Source organism: Varanus komodoensis, unplaced genomic scaffold (genome assembly GCF_004798865.1).
Source record: "Varanus komodoensis strain SLA01 unplaced genomic scaffold, ASM479886v1 scaffold2, whole genome shotgun sequence".
NCBI classification, from domain to species: Eukaryota; Metazoa; Chordata; class Lepidosauria; order Squamata; family Varanidae; genus Varanus; species Varanus komodoensis.
In genome coordinates, this window is record NW_025335568.1 from 24,549,630 (window position 1) to 24,565,495 (window position 15,866).

Consider the following 15,866-nt stretch of genomic DNA (forward strand, 5'->3'; position numbering starts at 1 on the left):
TCCAGGGCTCAGCAAACTTCAGGCTGACAGAAACAACTTTGATTTATATTAGAACCCTGAAATTCACCAACCAGAACCAGGTATAAAACAGTACCTCAAGCAAACAGCTATGCACAAAGAGTTAATGAACCAGGAACATCAGAATTCATGCTCAGCTGGGAATTTGTGATCAGCATCAGGACGAAGCTCACAAGTCCTTCCACATAAAACTTCATTCCTAGTTCCCTACTTCCAGACATTATTTTTCAGCAACCTTATTTGGGGAGGAATGTTGTGTTGTTGCTTTGGTTACACATTTGGGAATCAGAAACCCTGGCCAATTGATTGCTCATGAACCAAGACATCTATCAGTGGACCAAGATCTACCTTCTGTCCACCTCTATCATTTGCTGTTTCCTATAACTGATGACCCAACCTGATACATACATAGAAGCATATCCCATTGATTTCATTAGAACTTACATCAGGATATAGGTAGTTAGATTTGCAGCTATGAAGAGCAAATTACATCATTTATCTTTTGTTCCAAGAAAATTGTATCTTCAGGAAAATACTGGTACTGTGTGCTTCCATGATTTTGCTCAGAGATTTTGAGAGTATGGCTCTTTTTCTGTCCACACCCACATCAGCCCTTCTCAACATTGTAGAGAACTATAGAGAATTTAGGCCTTCAAGGTGATAGTACATTTTGTAAGGGTTCATACTGGACCCCTAAAGATCCAGTTAGCCAATGAAAAATTGCAATTGACATGAATGAAATCATCATGAGATACCTCACAACAAGTCTGCTCAGTCTGCCTTTAGTTGATAATAAAATTACCCATCTCAAGTAATGATTTATGTCTTGTATGTTTAAACAGTTCTATTGGTTGCCTTTTTTCATTATTACTGCATTCTTTTAGTGTTTTAATGGTATTTTGCATTATTTTAATCATGCAAACTGCAATTTCATAGAATCATGCAATCACCTCTTACATATTGCCTAAGGATAATTAATTAAATATAATCAACCAATGAAGAAAATGTAAATAATTGGAAATCATTTGAAAATGAAGACTTTCCAATGGCAGGAATTCAAATTTGAGTATTCTTTAATGAAATCTTAACTTTAAATTTGACACATGAATCTGAAAGTTTATATTCATTTCAACTGTACTTATTTTTCAGAACATCCGAGGGACATGTTTGCTGTCCTACAGCTATTCAAGCACATGTCCCTCAGAAAAGCGGGTGTTTTATTTGTCTGAAGCAAAGGAGTCCTTTGAAATTGGTATCCTTAGTAAGAAGGACAAAGAGCCAGTCACCAGCCAACAGGAACTCCACAGTTTTATCAAGGCAGCTTTCTGCCTTACAAAAGTGCATCAGCAACTTTATGGAGAGAGCAAGATACTAAGGCAAGTGAACCATTTCTGCCTAGAAGCCTTGAAGAAGCTTTTCATTTATAGCCATTCACCATATACTGAAGAGCAACACAAAGAACAACTTGCCATGGATATCATGTCACTGGTCATGTCTGTTAAGGAGCAATTGCAAGTGCAGAATTTCTCTAATTCAGATGCCAAATCTTACATTCCAGATAGCTACAAAACAGGTATTGAGAAACAAATTGTGAATGGTGAACAGAGCTTTGAAAAGGTGCTAAAAATGCATTCTCAGCATCACAAAGCCATCTGTGATGTTTTTGAGAGTGCTTGCAAGAGCCGTAAGATGAGATCAGGAGAAAGCCAAGAAGGAGCATGTATCACAGCTTTGAAAACAGAAACTAGAAATATGGAGACTGCATGTACAACAGAAGAAAGATTGCATCATTCAAAAGATAGTGTGAAGATTTCAGTATCACAGGAAGCAAGGAAAAATCAAGAAGATCTTAAGGGCCCAAAACAACAGAAATTAAGTCTCATTGCTATGAGGAATACTTTCATTGATGACGAGACTGAATCTTCAGAAAAAGATGAAAACAATGCTGATGGTCTGCAAAGCAATTCTCAGAGCAGGAGTGAAACTTCTCATTCATTGAGATCTTGGAGCAAAGTCTCTAAATTGAGTTCCTCTGATAGTTGGGAAAAGATTGACTGTGACAAAAATGAATCTTCCCAAGAAAAGGTATATAATACAAAGAACAGTAAAGTTGAAGAGCAAGACTGCTCTATAGCCTTGAGTAAAAATGCCAAAGGAAGTGTTGAAGAATGTGATCTTGTCTCGTTATCATCCAAAATGCATCAGCTCTCTCTTCAAAAACTTCAAAGCAACTGCACATGTCCATTAAAGAATCCCTTTCAGAATAGCATAACTTTGACTAATGGACCAGCAGAATCATACCCAAATTTCAGAGAAGGACATCTGGAAGGCACAAAGGATGCTTTAAAGTCACTTGGGAAAGCCAGTAGCACCAATTCCAAAAATAGTGATGATCCTTCAGGTGATGTTTTAAGTCTCACTTCATTTGAAATAATTAACTTCTCTACAGTGATGGATTCCAGTACCAAGGACAGCACCAAGCATTCTGGTGCCATTTCTAACCACAAGCATTGCAACATTGGGAAAGGAAATACAGAAAACCCTGAAAGCTTGAAGAAACTTAAGGAAACAATATCTAGAAATCTTGGGCCATTAGTTGATCCAGAAGGTGAAACTCTAAGCACAACTGAAGATGCAGAAATAAATGCACATCTGTCTAATGATAAGTTAATGCCCACTTTCCTTAACAACAACATGCTACCATCAAAATGTGACCATTTTGTACAAACTTGGATTAACAAATCAATTGTTAAGATGCCTTCAGGAGAATCCTCTGAAATACCTGAAGTGGATCCCCAAGCAGAAACAGCAGATGATTGGGAATTTGCTCCTGATGGTGGAAAGCAAGAAGTAGAGGGCCTTGCCGACATGAGCATAATGAGAGATCAACAAAAGGGCAGGCCTGAGATCACGAATTCTCCTTCAGAGCTGGTCAGCAAGCGATTCTCTAATCAATCCAGTGATTGTGTTACCACTGAAGAGGATGAAGGTGAAAAGTTAAGAAATACTACAAGCAACTCACACAGCTCAAGCTCTTCTCTAAAGTCATGGTACAAAGCACCCGTTTTTTCCAGCAGTTTTTCCGAACTGGGTAGTCCTTCACTTTCAAACTCTAGTGGAAGCTCTCTTGTCTTTATGGGTAAGACCAAAGAACAGATCCTACAAGCTCGCATTCTGAGCAATGAGGACTATGAGAAGCTTTTGTCAGGTGTTGAACATACCTGGCTAATGAAGAAAATGAAGAATATGGGGCTCTTTAAGCCAAACCTGCTCCATAAAGCACATTGTGAGTAGCGTTTTCTAAACCATACCTTTCTAGTATCTCAATACCAAGGATTTTGAACTGTAGGGATGTTGAAACTTTTTCAGCCCAAGAGCTGGATTCATTTTTGAAGTTCTCAGCACATTCTAGTTTGGGCAGGTCCAGTGGCAAAAAAGGATGACCAAAATATAAAATAAAATAGAATGATAGTATATTTTAGTATAACATTGTTACTGCTAGTAACTAAACCTTAGGAAGAGCATGAGTTGAGGGACTGACATGTTTTGTGAACCCAGTCACTGAGAGCTTTATCCGTGAGATGATGTATCCACTCCGGGTTTCAGGATGAACTTAAAAGAAATTATCCATAGCACTAAACCTATTTAGTCAGCAAGGGACAAACTAAAACCCAGAATGGATACACTGCCTCACTGAATTTAAAGCCACAGTCTCCACTTGGACTTTGTCTGTACCCCCTGTAGCTTCTTTTAATGTGTGGTAGGGGAGAATACCATAAAGGTCTCTGATCTCATCATCATATGCACCCAAATCTTTTATACCTTTAAAGATATTCTGTCGTCATCTTACATTATCAGGAAGTGCAAGAAATCCCTTTCTGTTTAGGACATAATACTATTTTTTGTTTCAATTTCTGTTATTCTGCAATGTAGCCGTGAGAACTACCTTTCCACTTTGAAGCAGTGCCCAAGCAATTCACCCCTCTTTGCCTTATGCCTCTTTGTTTATAAATAGGGCTGATGGTAATGCTACATGGTAGCAATGAATGCAACTTCCTATGGGTCAAGCTGTGAAAGCAAAAGTCATAATTCTGTGTCTGGGAAAGGATGTGGATCCTAGCAAGAGAAGCATGTTAACACTGCCTTTTCATTCTTGGTTACTGGTATGGAACAACCCTTTGCCAAAGGAAGTGTCAAATCATTTGTCTTCTTTCCCAGCCGCTCTTCTTTTGAAATACTCTAAAAAATCTGAGCTTTGGACAGCCCAGGAAACAGCTGTATATATTGGAGACTATCTGAATGTGGCAAAGAAAGGCAAACAAAGGAATGCATTTTGGGTACACTTTCTGCACCAGGAAGAGGCTCTGGGAAGGTATTGTTCAAAACAGGGTGACCTCTTGATGTGTTGGATTTGAAGTTGAGGCAGGGGCCAAAGCGTAAGGGAAAAGCACGTCCTTAGCATGCAGAGGGACCAGATAAGCAATCCAGCTTCCTTACAGTAGGCAATGGGAAAGATCCCTGCCAGAAACTGTAGACAGCTGCTGTCAGAATGCTGGACTATTTAGGCTCCGGTTCAGTAGCGCTGACAATGGATGTTGCTTGCTATCTTTTCTCTTTGGAAGTGACTGTCATATGTATTTTTCAGTGAAGAAAAACTGGAGCTAGGTCTTCTCAGCAGTGGAACCACCCCTCTGGCGTGCTTTCCTTATGGTGTCCCACCAAGCTCCATCCTTGCTTTATTTCTTTATTTTTATTGGCTGGTTAAAACCTAGCAGCAGTACCTGACTTTTTCATGCATTTTGTGACATCACAGAAAGGCTTGATGTAGCCAAAGGCAGGCATTTTCGAGGCTTGGAAATATGTCCCACTGAACTAGTGCCTGGCTCCTGGCTGATTTGTACTGAGCAGGATATCGTGAGGCACTTAAGAGATCTGGGGCACAGGCCCCCTGGCAGAAATGAGCATGTGCTGATACGTAAATTGCACACACGTACCATGCACAGTTAGAATTACTAGAATGTTTTTACTTTACACCAATGTTACCCAAGGGACTGCAGGTAGCGCAGTGGTTTAAACCACTGTGCTGCTGGGCTGGTTGATCGAAAGGTCGCGGGTTCAAATCGTTCCCATTGCTCCGTCCCAGCTCCTGCCAACCTTGCAGTTCGAAAGCATGCAAATGCAAGTAGATAAAAAGGTACCACTTCGGTGGGCAGGTAACAGACTTCGGTGTTTAGTCATGCTGGCCACATGACCAGGGAGACTGTCTGCGGACAAACGCTGGCTCCCTCGGCTAGGAAATGGAGATGAGCACCGCCCCCTAGAGTCAGGCAAGACCGGACTTAACATCAAGGGGAAACCTTTACCTTTAATGTTACCCAAAAAAGCAGTGAAGTAAATGATGCCTCTGAGTATATATAGAATGTTTTTTTCACACCTCTGTTTCAGTACTATGGTTGAGATATGGGGAAAGTACCTCTAACAGTGCCTTCCCTCATCATAAGTCCGTACGAAAAGAAAACAAAACACAAATGAGAAAACATGCAAATATGTGTGGAGTTCGGCTGAGAAAAGGATAGCAAAGTCAGTGGAGTGGAATAAATAGTTTATTTAGCCCAAAGGAACATGCTCAGAATTTGGGGCTTTTTTCAGAGTAAATATGCAGAGGTTCAGGTGGAAAATTTCCATGTCAGCGAAGCAGAACTGCAATCCCACCAAGAAGTCCACTCCCACGGAAGCTGTAGAGCAGCTGGGGGGCCAAGTAACCTCTGATCCCATCCTGAGTCCTGCCATAGTTCTGAATTTAAGTTGCCTAGGATTTGCTCGTATACCCTCTGCCTCACTGCTTGCCCATGCTCCAAGATAAGATGATGTAAACAGAAAGAGCAGGACTAAGACTGGCTAGTGGTGACTGGCAAGAAACTGAAGCATTCTTTCCCTACACACAAGGACTCCTGTAGCACTAAAGGACCTCCAGCTTCAAAGCTGGGGAATTGTGCAGCTGGTTACAGCTGGTGGTCATACAGGCCCTGAGCTCTCTTCCCTATCTGTCCCAGGCTGCCATATTGCAGTCCCAGGTGGAGCATCCCAGGGACCATAGGATATTGTAGACTTGCCCCTCCAAGAGGGGAGATGGAGATCCACCTGTGGAGCCCCTTCCTACATTCTGACAGAGCTTTTTGCTGCTGTGGCTGGCACAATGGCAATTGGGAGTTTTGGAGCTGCTTAGGTGCTTGGACTTGCTACTAGATTTAGGGGAGCCATAGCAGCCCTGGAGTGAGTATAGCTTTTTGTCCTCTCATTAGAATCAACCGGAAGGACAGATCAGGAAAAAACAGAGGGCAAAGAAAGGTCAAAAGTTGCCTTGGGCCTTTTGTTCTGACCAGCACAAGCTCAGCAGGGCATGGGAAGTGATGGTTTCTCCTCAACAGTGCTCTCCCCACCCAACATGGGATTGCTCAGGCAGGGTTGTGTTTTCAGGTGTTACATTCTTGTATTCCATTCAGTGAATCTGTTTCCCAAATGAATACATGATAGCTGTTTGTGGGGTATGTTACATTTTTCGCAGGTATGTCGGTAAAGAGTACAAAGAAGAGAAGGAGCTTCTCTACCATTTCTGTGATGTGGAACGGCAAATGACTGCCCAGTACTATGTGACGGAGTTCAACAAAAGGCTGTATGAGCAAAACATCCCAACACAAATCTTTTATATCCCATCAATGGTACTCTTGGTAAGGAGAGGACAGAAGGCTGTAAAGGGCTGAGCTTATGAAAGGAGCCGGAGAACATACAGTCCTCCTCACAGCAGTGGGCAAAGTATAAACCAGACTTCTGCAGGATGTTTTTGGCTGCAATTCTCAGCTTCCCCATCACCCATGCTTGCTGTGGCTGATGGGAATTGAATTCCAAAACATATGGAAGGCACAGCTTAGGGAAAGGCATATATGCATAGCATAATCCTCTTTTTGTTCGCAGGTACTAGAAGGCAAGTCTATACAAGGATGTGTAACTGTGGAGCCCTATATTTTAGGTGAATTTGTGAAGTTATCTAATAATACCAAAGCAGTAAAGCTGGAATATAAAGCCACAGAATATGGACTTGCTTTTGGCCACTTCTGCTATGAGTTTTCCCAAGGCAGAGACGTGGTGGTTGATTTGCAAGGTTTGTATTCGTGGATACCGAATGATGTATTTTATCTCCATGCAGTATCGTATTGAGCCAATGGCTGTGGATACAGTCCTACACACACTGGGGAGTGAGCCGCATTAATCACAGTGGGGCTTAGGTCTAAATAATCCGGTGTAGGATTGTATTGTAATGTTTTGTTCAAATTATAGAAGCTTCTTCAGGCTTAAATATTCAAAGCCCAGTTTTTAAAAGCTTAAACTGACATGAAAAATGACATGGTAGACTGCAACAGCTATTTGTAAACACAATTCTAGAGTATGTATATGTATTTGCTGAGCCTTTAAAAGCACTTTATTATTAAATACTTAACATACAAAAAAATTCATACAGGAAGCACACCAAAGAGGAGGAAAATGTCCTCAAAAATTAAAAAAAAAATTACAAATATGTCGTGCCTATAAGTGCAGGTAACTCATACAACAGAAAAATTTGAAATATTTTCAGTAATCATAAACATGAACTAGAGACTGAATTTTTGCTGGAAATTTGAGCATGTAGCGGGTTAGAGAACTTTTTCTGTAAGATTTTACAGGATTGCACCCTAAATGTCTTTTTCCTCCTTTTCTTTTTTCATAGGCTGGGTGACTGGTAATGGAAAAGGCCTCATTTACCTCACTGACCCCCAGATCCATTCTCTCTCTCAGAAAGAGGCATCGTTCCTTACAAACTTCGGGAAGAAAGGGATTCACTATTTCTTCAACAATCAGCATACAGAATGCAATGAAATCTGCTATCTTCTTGCACTGACAAGACCTGTGATAGAAAATCAAAACGACATGGGGTCAAGATGAGCGCATATTCCCAAGAGACTCTTTGGCCACTTATTGGCAAACCAGTGTTTGTATGTCCTGCATCTCTAGCACTGAACTCAACCAAACCCCTACAAGTTCTAAGTTATAACATTTTTCTTGTCTTAGAATATCACCCCCACCATTTTAGTAGAGGAAAAATGCACTGCCCCATCTGTGCCAAAGGGGCGGGGGGAATCTGCGTGTGACTGGCAATTCACAAATTAAAAGCAATGTGGAAAAGGACAGAATTTATTCCACTTTAATACTGTATTAATTTTGCATAACTAATCTTTATACATAGTTGCTTCATGCTAGCCATTGGCTCTGCAGGCTGGGAGTTGCAGGCCAACACATCTGAAGAGCACCAGATCGGGGAAGGCTGCAATATCCAGATGCAATGTTGTGGGACATTATCTGTACTTTGTGTAATGCAAAGTACAGAATTAACTTTTCTTTCTGAGAATAATGCAGCTTGATCACTTATTTATTTATTTATGTGCGTATTTATAACTGCCAAGGCCTTCCTAGGCAGCTTACACTGGTGAGAAGCAGTCAGCACCATCCTACCACATTACAAACATCTGGAAGTTGTCATTTATGCCCTTGTGTCAAACTTGTGGACCTCCCCAAGGCATCTGGATGGCCACTGATTGAAACTGGATGCTAACTGGATAAGCCACTGGTCTTAGCCAGCAGGAATCTTATGAATCTTATGTCAGTATCACACCTGAAGAGGGCTACAGTTTCCCTCTTTAATCCTGTGTGCTTTTAGAGATCCCATTAACAGCATTCTTACTCTCAGATGTGAGCAGAGCTATGTGTCTACATGATTTAGGGTTATATACTGGGTGAGAGCTCTTGTTCAGAAGAGCTATTGCTCCCCTGACCCCTGGAAATACTGTCTTTAACCTTAGGACTTCAAAGAATCAAAAAGGCATGGATTGCATGTTACTTTTAAGAAGGAAAATAAGATATTGCATAGCTGGCATTGCACTGTGGCATAATGGTCAAAAATGTCTCCAAATATCTATGTTAGAAGTAAACAAACTGGTTCCCTTCAGAATACAATTTCCAACAGCCCTAGCCAGCATGGTCAGTAGACAGGCATTATGGGGACTGTACTCCAAAATATCTGGTGGACACCAGGTTGCTTATCCTTGGTCTAAGTTTATGTTGTAAAAAGATGCAAAATAGGTAGGAGCACTTTTTCCAACACACACACATGCTCAAACACAGCTACATCTAAACAGGATAAGAAATTAATTTGAATTATTTTAACTGTTCTCCTGAGATGAAGAAAAGGACAAGTGATCAATAACTATATTTGCATATTAACAATTGCTTCAGTTTTGCTGTTGGAAACACGGAGGATTATGCAAAATTGAAAGAGAATGTTCTGGAATAGTATGCTTATAAAGAAATTCACATGCTATAAATACTTGTGGGAAGGAAAGATTAATTCAGTACAAACTTCCCTCACCCTCTAAGTGAATTCCATTTATCCATTCCTAGAATCGGATCCCATTCTAAGGAGCTTGTAGATTGAGTGTACTGGCTATACTTTGGAACACTGGACCCACAATTCTATGGGGATTTAGACAGAAAAATGTCCCACAGCTCCCAATGTGCCCTAGCCAGCCATGCTATGTGCCCTAGCCAGCATAGGATAGTATCTTAAATAGTCCATTTGATAACAACAACCTCCATTTAAGAATTGGCTGTTTTGTTTAATTTATGCTAAGCCTTAGAATCAATGAAACCATAAAATGTCCTTACTGCTTCTCTGAGCAGACTGAACTAGAGATACTTGAGAAGGCGCTCCCAAAGATCACCTGTCAGGAGCCCATCATGAGACCAGAGTGCCAGTCACCTGTGCTTCTCGGCAGCCTCCCTCCACCCCATCACTGGGGCACCTCTTCTTCCCCTTGTTGCTTAGCCTTCATTTAAAATCTTTCCCCTTTCACACAACTGGCGTTCGAAAGCTGGGAAGGAAGCAGCATTCCGTCTGCTACACTGACCATTGCCATTTCATGGGCTGCTCTTGTGGCGGGGGGAGGGGGGTGCACTCTTGCTCACAGCTATATGATATATTCAAACTGCTCCTGGTTTGACACTCGTCCTCTTTGAATGTTTTGTGGTATGTGTGCTGTCCACAGGCATCAACAGTGCTTGCCCTGGGTAAAAGCAGCTGTCCCTTTTTTCTTTTTTACTACTTATGAAGCAATCTTTTGTGTTTTTAGATCAAAGCTTGTAATTCATGGATGTGACCTCCCTGGACTTCTGTCAGCCACCACCTGGAGAATGGGAAAGAAGCAACAGTGGAATTATGCCATTGCACTTCGCAAACATTCATTGGGGAATATTTGAATGTCACAGCTGACAATGCTTTTCCTACTCCAAGCTCAGCGCGATGGGACATTTTCCTTCACAAGCTCCATTGGAGTGAATTGGAGCTAGATATAAGCAATACCTTTTACATCGATCCCATTCATTTCAGTTGGGCTTGTGTAGAAGAACTTCCCAGTGGATTGTGCCCCAAGACTTTTTTTCTTGCTAAAATAAAACTATTGGTGCAGCTTCCCCAATGTTAAACAATGGTGGGATCTCTGCTATAGACCAGACATCTGTTTTATACCACCCTGTCATTTGGATTTCTTTTGAGCAGATCTAAAGGCCATTTCACATGACCTTGGATTCTCGCCAAAATGTGAATCAACAATTTGTAGACTGAGCTTGTGCAGAGAAATGGTTGTGTGATTGCTTCACCATGCATCCAGTTCTCTTTACACACACACACACACTTTCTGTTCAGAACTCGATTTTGTCATGCCACTATTACAAAATGTTTGTTTTCTTTAACATGGTATATATGGCACAAATTGGGCATGTGTAAGAATAAAGTAAGATTGACATTCAAGATGTTGCAATTCCACAAGTACTTTTCCAGATGAACAAAACCACTAAGCATGGTTAGCATAGGACCAACTCCTATTTCAGCATTAAAAGAATCACATAGCATGAACCATTCCTAAATCTTTTATTTATTTAAAATGTATGAGCTATCCTTTGACCCAGAGAGGGCCCCCAAAACAACTTACTATTTAATATCTAAAACTATTTCAAACTTTAAAAACTATTTTGAGTAGCACCAAAAACAGAAATCAAGAGCAGGAGAAAGCAAGATCAGAATATGGAGCTAGGAAATCTGGGGCATAAACCCCTGTTCAGACTGCGGGGGAAGATCTTAAAATTTCTTCAGTCCCCCACACAGCCAGTTATGTCATAGGGCCCAATTCCAACTGAGGGCCAAAATGGAGCTTTTCTCTTTTTCTTTGCAGACATGTGCAGGTCAGGACCCCACCTCAGGCTGCTTGGACTCCAGCTCTGCTGCCTATCTAAATTAAGGTAATAGGCCTTGGTCCCACATTTCATATAAAAAAATCAAATATTTTGCCTGTACTGGAACTATTTTTTTTATTTTAACTGCAGCAGTGAAATTTAATCATTTTAATCCAGATTTTTGTTAAATGTGTGGAATAACTAAGCCCGCCAGAGGCAACATTACGCCTGCCAAGGTGTCCAGCCTCCCTCACATTAAAAACACACATTTTCTTGTTAGCAACTGGCAATAAGGGTTGAATTAGTACTGAAAACTGTTGGTTCAAAAGAGTTGTTTCATGCACCGGGGCTCTGAGCCTCATCTCTGCTTTGTGCTCAGTGTTTGGGGCAGATTTTCCTTCTCCAGTCTCCTCTGCCAGGCATTTTGTGGTGGTACCTACCTGTCTATGGCAAATTGCCAAATGTCCCTGTAGCCACAAATGATTACCCAGCCCTGAACTAAGCAGTCTCAGTTCTCTGCAGGTATGCAGAACATTACAAGTCTTGGCCTAATCCAAACTATGATAATTTACCCAACAAGTGGGCCCGTGACATATCTTTATTGTTGTTGTTGCTTCATTACATGTGCGCCCCACCATTCTTCCTCCTGTAGGCCCAAGAGGAGAAGATTTTTCTCCTCTATTTTCTCCTCACATCGACAGGCCTATGAGGCATGTTAGGACAATGAGAATCCATGAATGGCCCAAAGTCACCCAGCGGGCTTCGTGGCAAAGTGAGGTCCAGAAGCAGCTGCCAGGAGACCAGCTGAGGGCCACTGGATGCTGTGTTAGTGCTGCTCAGAAAGCAGAGAAGGATGTCCAGAAGAGGAACGGCAGTTGTGCTTGGCAGGCGTAATGTCCCACCAGTGGTGCTTTGCCAGCAGTGAGGGAAGAGGAGTGTCCTGGGGAAGGGGAAGTCCTGATGTGATCCTAAGCCCCTTCATTTGCCCAAAACAATCCTCAGCTATGGCAACCCAAGAGATGGCCCCGGATGCTTCTAGACAAGGCTTGCATTGTGCCATCCTCCTACCTTATTCAAGGAATTTTATATTCGAAGGAGGATTTATGTGTAGGTTTAACCCAAGCACAAGGCTGTTGGCCATGTGGTCTGTCAGGAGACCAAAGGCTCTTTGGGTTTAAAAGTAATCCAGGTTAATATTAAAAAGCGGATATTGTACTCACAACATACATAGCAACCATTTTACAGGGGATCTTTCGATTGCTTTTAAACTGAACATCATCTTTCATCTGTAGCCCTTTTCCTGAGCTTCCCTACCACTCCTTCCATCTTTCTTGTTACCACATAAAATCCATTATGAAAAAAGTGATGGAATTGTTGCATGGTGCCTTTGAATGAGTACCGGTAGGACCCCTCCACCTGACAGCACCTCTAGTTAATTCCTTCACATTGGGAAGGGTCCACCTTTAAGCACCCAGTAGCACTATTTTTGTTGTGTTACCAGAAACCAACATTTGTGCAACAGGAATAGCACTAGCATAACAGGTTTCCCAGGAAATCCTTCCTGCTAACAGGCACTATTGATGTTGTACAAGCATTCATTTTCAGCCAGGCGCTGCTGATTCCTTCCCAATTACCATAATGGGAGAGACAGAGGAAAGAGGGGAAAGGACCCCCCCCGCCAAAAAAAATATGAATGCAACCCACACATACACCGTTCTTGCCGTGACTTCACCACTGAATTTCCCTGCAACCTGCAGGATTGCTATGCCAGTGCCCACATGTTGCTTGCACTTAGATGTTCACAGTTGAAAATTGCCTCACAAGTATGGAAAACAGGAAGGAACACATTTTTAAAGAAAACCGCTTTTAGTAGATTTCCTTCACCTTAGGAGAACATTAAACATTTCATTGCAATGCCATTTTAAAGCATGTGATTATTTGGGGCTTTTTAATGCTGATCTGTAATATTTCATAAGACAGATCCTTATTACAAAGTTAGGATTAACAAAAGCCATCAGTTTTTGTTTCTGAGACTACAGGGAGCTTAGAATTTGCATGGCTGCTTCTTCATGCTGCTTTTGTTACCTAGATGATGTTTGTGATGTGTTGTTTGGGTATACAAATGCCCTGTCACAGTCCAGAGCCCGAGAAGAAATTAGGTATAAAGATTAGAAAACTGGAGAGGAAGAAGAAAAAAAAATAAATCTCTTTATTATGGTGTGTAAAACCTTCAGGGTTGGAGAGCTTTGCAGCTGCGCAGGAAGAAAAAAATGCATTCAAAACTATAATGCTAGTGTGAATAATCCTTTTCTAGAGTCTTGCTTGCAGACTGCTCCAGCTTTGTCAGGTGAACTTGAACTGGGCCATCAGCTTGCTTTCGCTCCCAGTGCATACTGTCTATCACCCGGGGGCATTCATCATCCTGACTGTTTTAAAAAGAGAGCAAACAATCCACCAATGAACCCTGAGTCACTTTCTCATAGAAAACTAAAATCGGCATGTGACGGTACATTCGGCTCCGGGGTTTCACAGATTAAAACGATACATGACAGCTCACGTGTTCCTGGGAAGATTATGGCAGTTATCTTGTTCTACAGCCAGGAGAGACGGGTGCCTGTCTCTGCTCAGAAATACTGGATTTAACCAACTGCCCAGCACCCTGCAGAAGCAATCTTCTAACATTTTCCAAACTGGTATGGCTAAGTTAAAACCTCTCACTCCCTCCCTCCCTCCCTCATGGCTGCTTTTTCATAGTATTTTCAAACACAGAGACAGCTCCATGCCTTTTATATCAAACATGGTTTGGTGTATGTACATCCTGCATACACTGTTACACTGTTATACCCTAAAACTGTTACACAAAGTGTGCCCGGGGTGTAGCTGAGCCACACTTACAGGGGCAGAGTACCAGGGGGTTTTTTGCGTAGGAGCGAAAATTATCTGCAACTCCCTCAACTTTTCAGACTTTCTAATCTTACCTGCAATTCTTCCGGTAGTGTAGGAATTAATTTTCCCAGCAATAAATTGTACAGACTGCATTTGCTATGTTATTCTCTCTCTCCCCCTGATGTGTGTGCTTGTGTATGTATACAGAGAGGAAGCTACCAGCACAAGGCCACAAAAGACTAGTTTGGCAAGAATGACAGAGCTGGAGGGCACCAATTCTAAACTGGGATATAGAAATCTTTGGGTTATACATTGGAGCAGAGAAAAGGCAGCAAGCATGGGCCAGATGAGTGGGAAACAGCTATTGTGGTGGAATAGGCAAGTTAGGTAGCAGCTTAGAAGTGGAAAGTAGGCCCCCATCCCAATGTCCCTGTGTTCGCATATTCTCTTTCTGCAATACCACCATATTGTTGATGGCAGATGAACATCTAAGAAAGCAATCCTATGGTCCCTGAGCAAAGCATCCCAGAGCAAGCCTCTTCCAAGGAAAGATATCCAATCCCCACCACTACTCCCTTGCACCTGGCTCAAGCAGTACTGACCTGGCTGCATGACCAAGGTGAGAAAACTGACCTCTGAGAGAGGGAAAGTGGGAGGTTCTGGTGGACAAAGCAGAAAGACCAGAGAGGCCACTGCGTGATTTCTCTGCAGCCTTCTCTGCACCTCATGCCCCTGCTAGACAGGTTGAAAAGTCCATCTAGCAAAAAACCTCAATGCTTGAGGATGAGGAGTCAGATTGAGTCCTAGCAGAACATAGGAATCTTGGAAGCCTTCAAGTTCTGGCACTTCTGAGCAGCAAAGGTGCATTCCACAGGATTGTGTCCCAAGCAAACAAGCCTATTTGGGCAGAAGCAAACCCATATCCTATGTTGTGCTGAAAACGTTTTACAATGTAATTGCAAAATATGCAAATATTACCAAGTCTAAGTCAAGGCTTCACTTTCATGGCAGTAGGTGAAATGATAAACCTGTGCCTTGACTATACCAATTTATATTGCAGGTGAAGACCCATGCAGTAGAACGTTCCTTGCTCCAAAAATAATAATTTATGCCCAAGATGTAGGAACACAGGAAGAACCATCCTGTTAGATCAGGCCAAGGGTCTATCCAGTCCAGCATTCTGTTCACGCAGCAGCCAACTAACTGCTCACTGGAAACCTGCAAGTAGAACATGAGTACAACAGCGCCCTCTCACCCAGGTTCCCCAGTAACTGCCACTGTACATAGGCATACTGCCTCTGATCCTGGAGGCAGCAGATGGCCATCGGGTCTGGTAACCCCTGATAGCCGACTCCTCCTTTAATCTGTCTGACCCCCTTTTAAAGGGATCCAAATCGGTGGCCATGACTACCTCTTGTGTAACTGGATTCCATTTTTAAGCTACGTACTGTATGAGAAAGCACTTCCTTTCATCTGTCCTGAATTTTCCATCAATCAGCTTCAAGGGATAGCTCCATTGGGTTGTAACACTATGAGAGAGGAAGAAAGTATCTTCCTGTCCATATTCTTAGAGACAGTGTAATCTAGCTGACATTTTTGTTTCTCAGATGTGTTCAAAACATGGTGGCAAAGGAGAGCTTTGCAAA

General features: G+C 42.0%; 1 protein-coding gene across 1 annotated transcript in view; it reads left to right on the forward strand.

Moving 5' to 3' along the window:
- The window catches only part of ALPK1 (alpha kinase 1), a 63,637-nt gene extending 55,179 nt beyond the window's left edge, over positions 1–8,458 (forward strand). The window contains exons 10-14 of the mRNA XM_044428292.1: positions 1,168–3,304; positions 4,237–4,390; positions 6,584–6,746; positions 6,991–7,177; positions 7,781–8,458. Of these exons, the coding sequence (XP_044284227.1) occupies positions 1,168–3,304; positions 4,237–4,390; positions 6,584–6,746; positions 6,991–7,177; positions 7,781–7,995 (2,856 nt within the window). The 3' untranslated portion in view covers positions 7,996–8,458. The remainder of the gene's footprint in view (positions 1–1,167; positions 3,305–4,236; positions 4,391–6,583; positions 6,747–6,990; positions 7,178–7,780) is intronic.
- Positions 8,459–15,866: the final 7,408 nt, after the last annotated feature.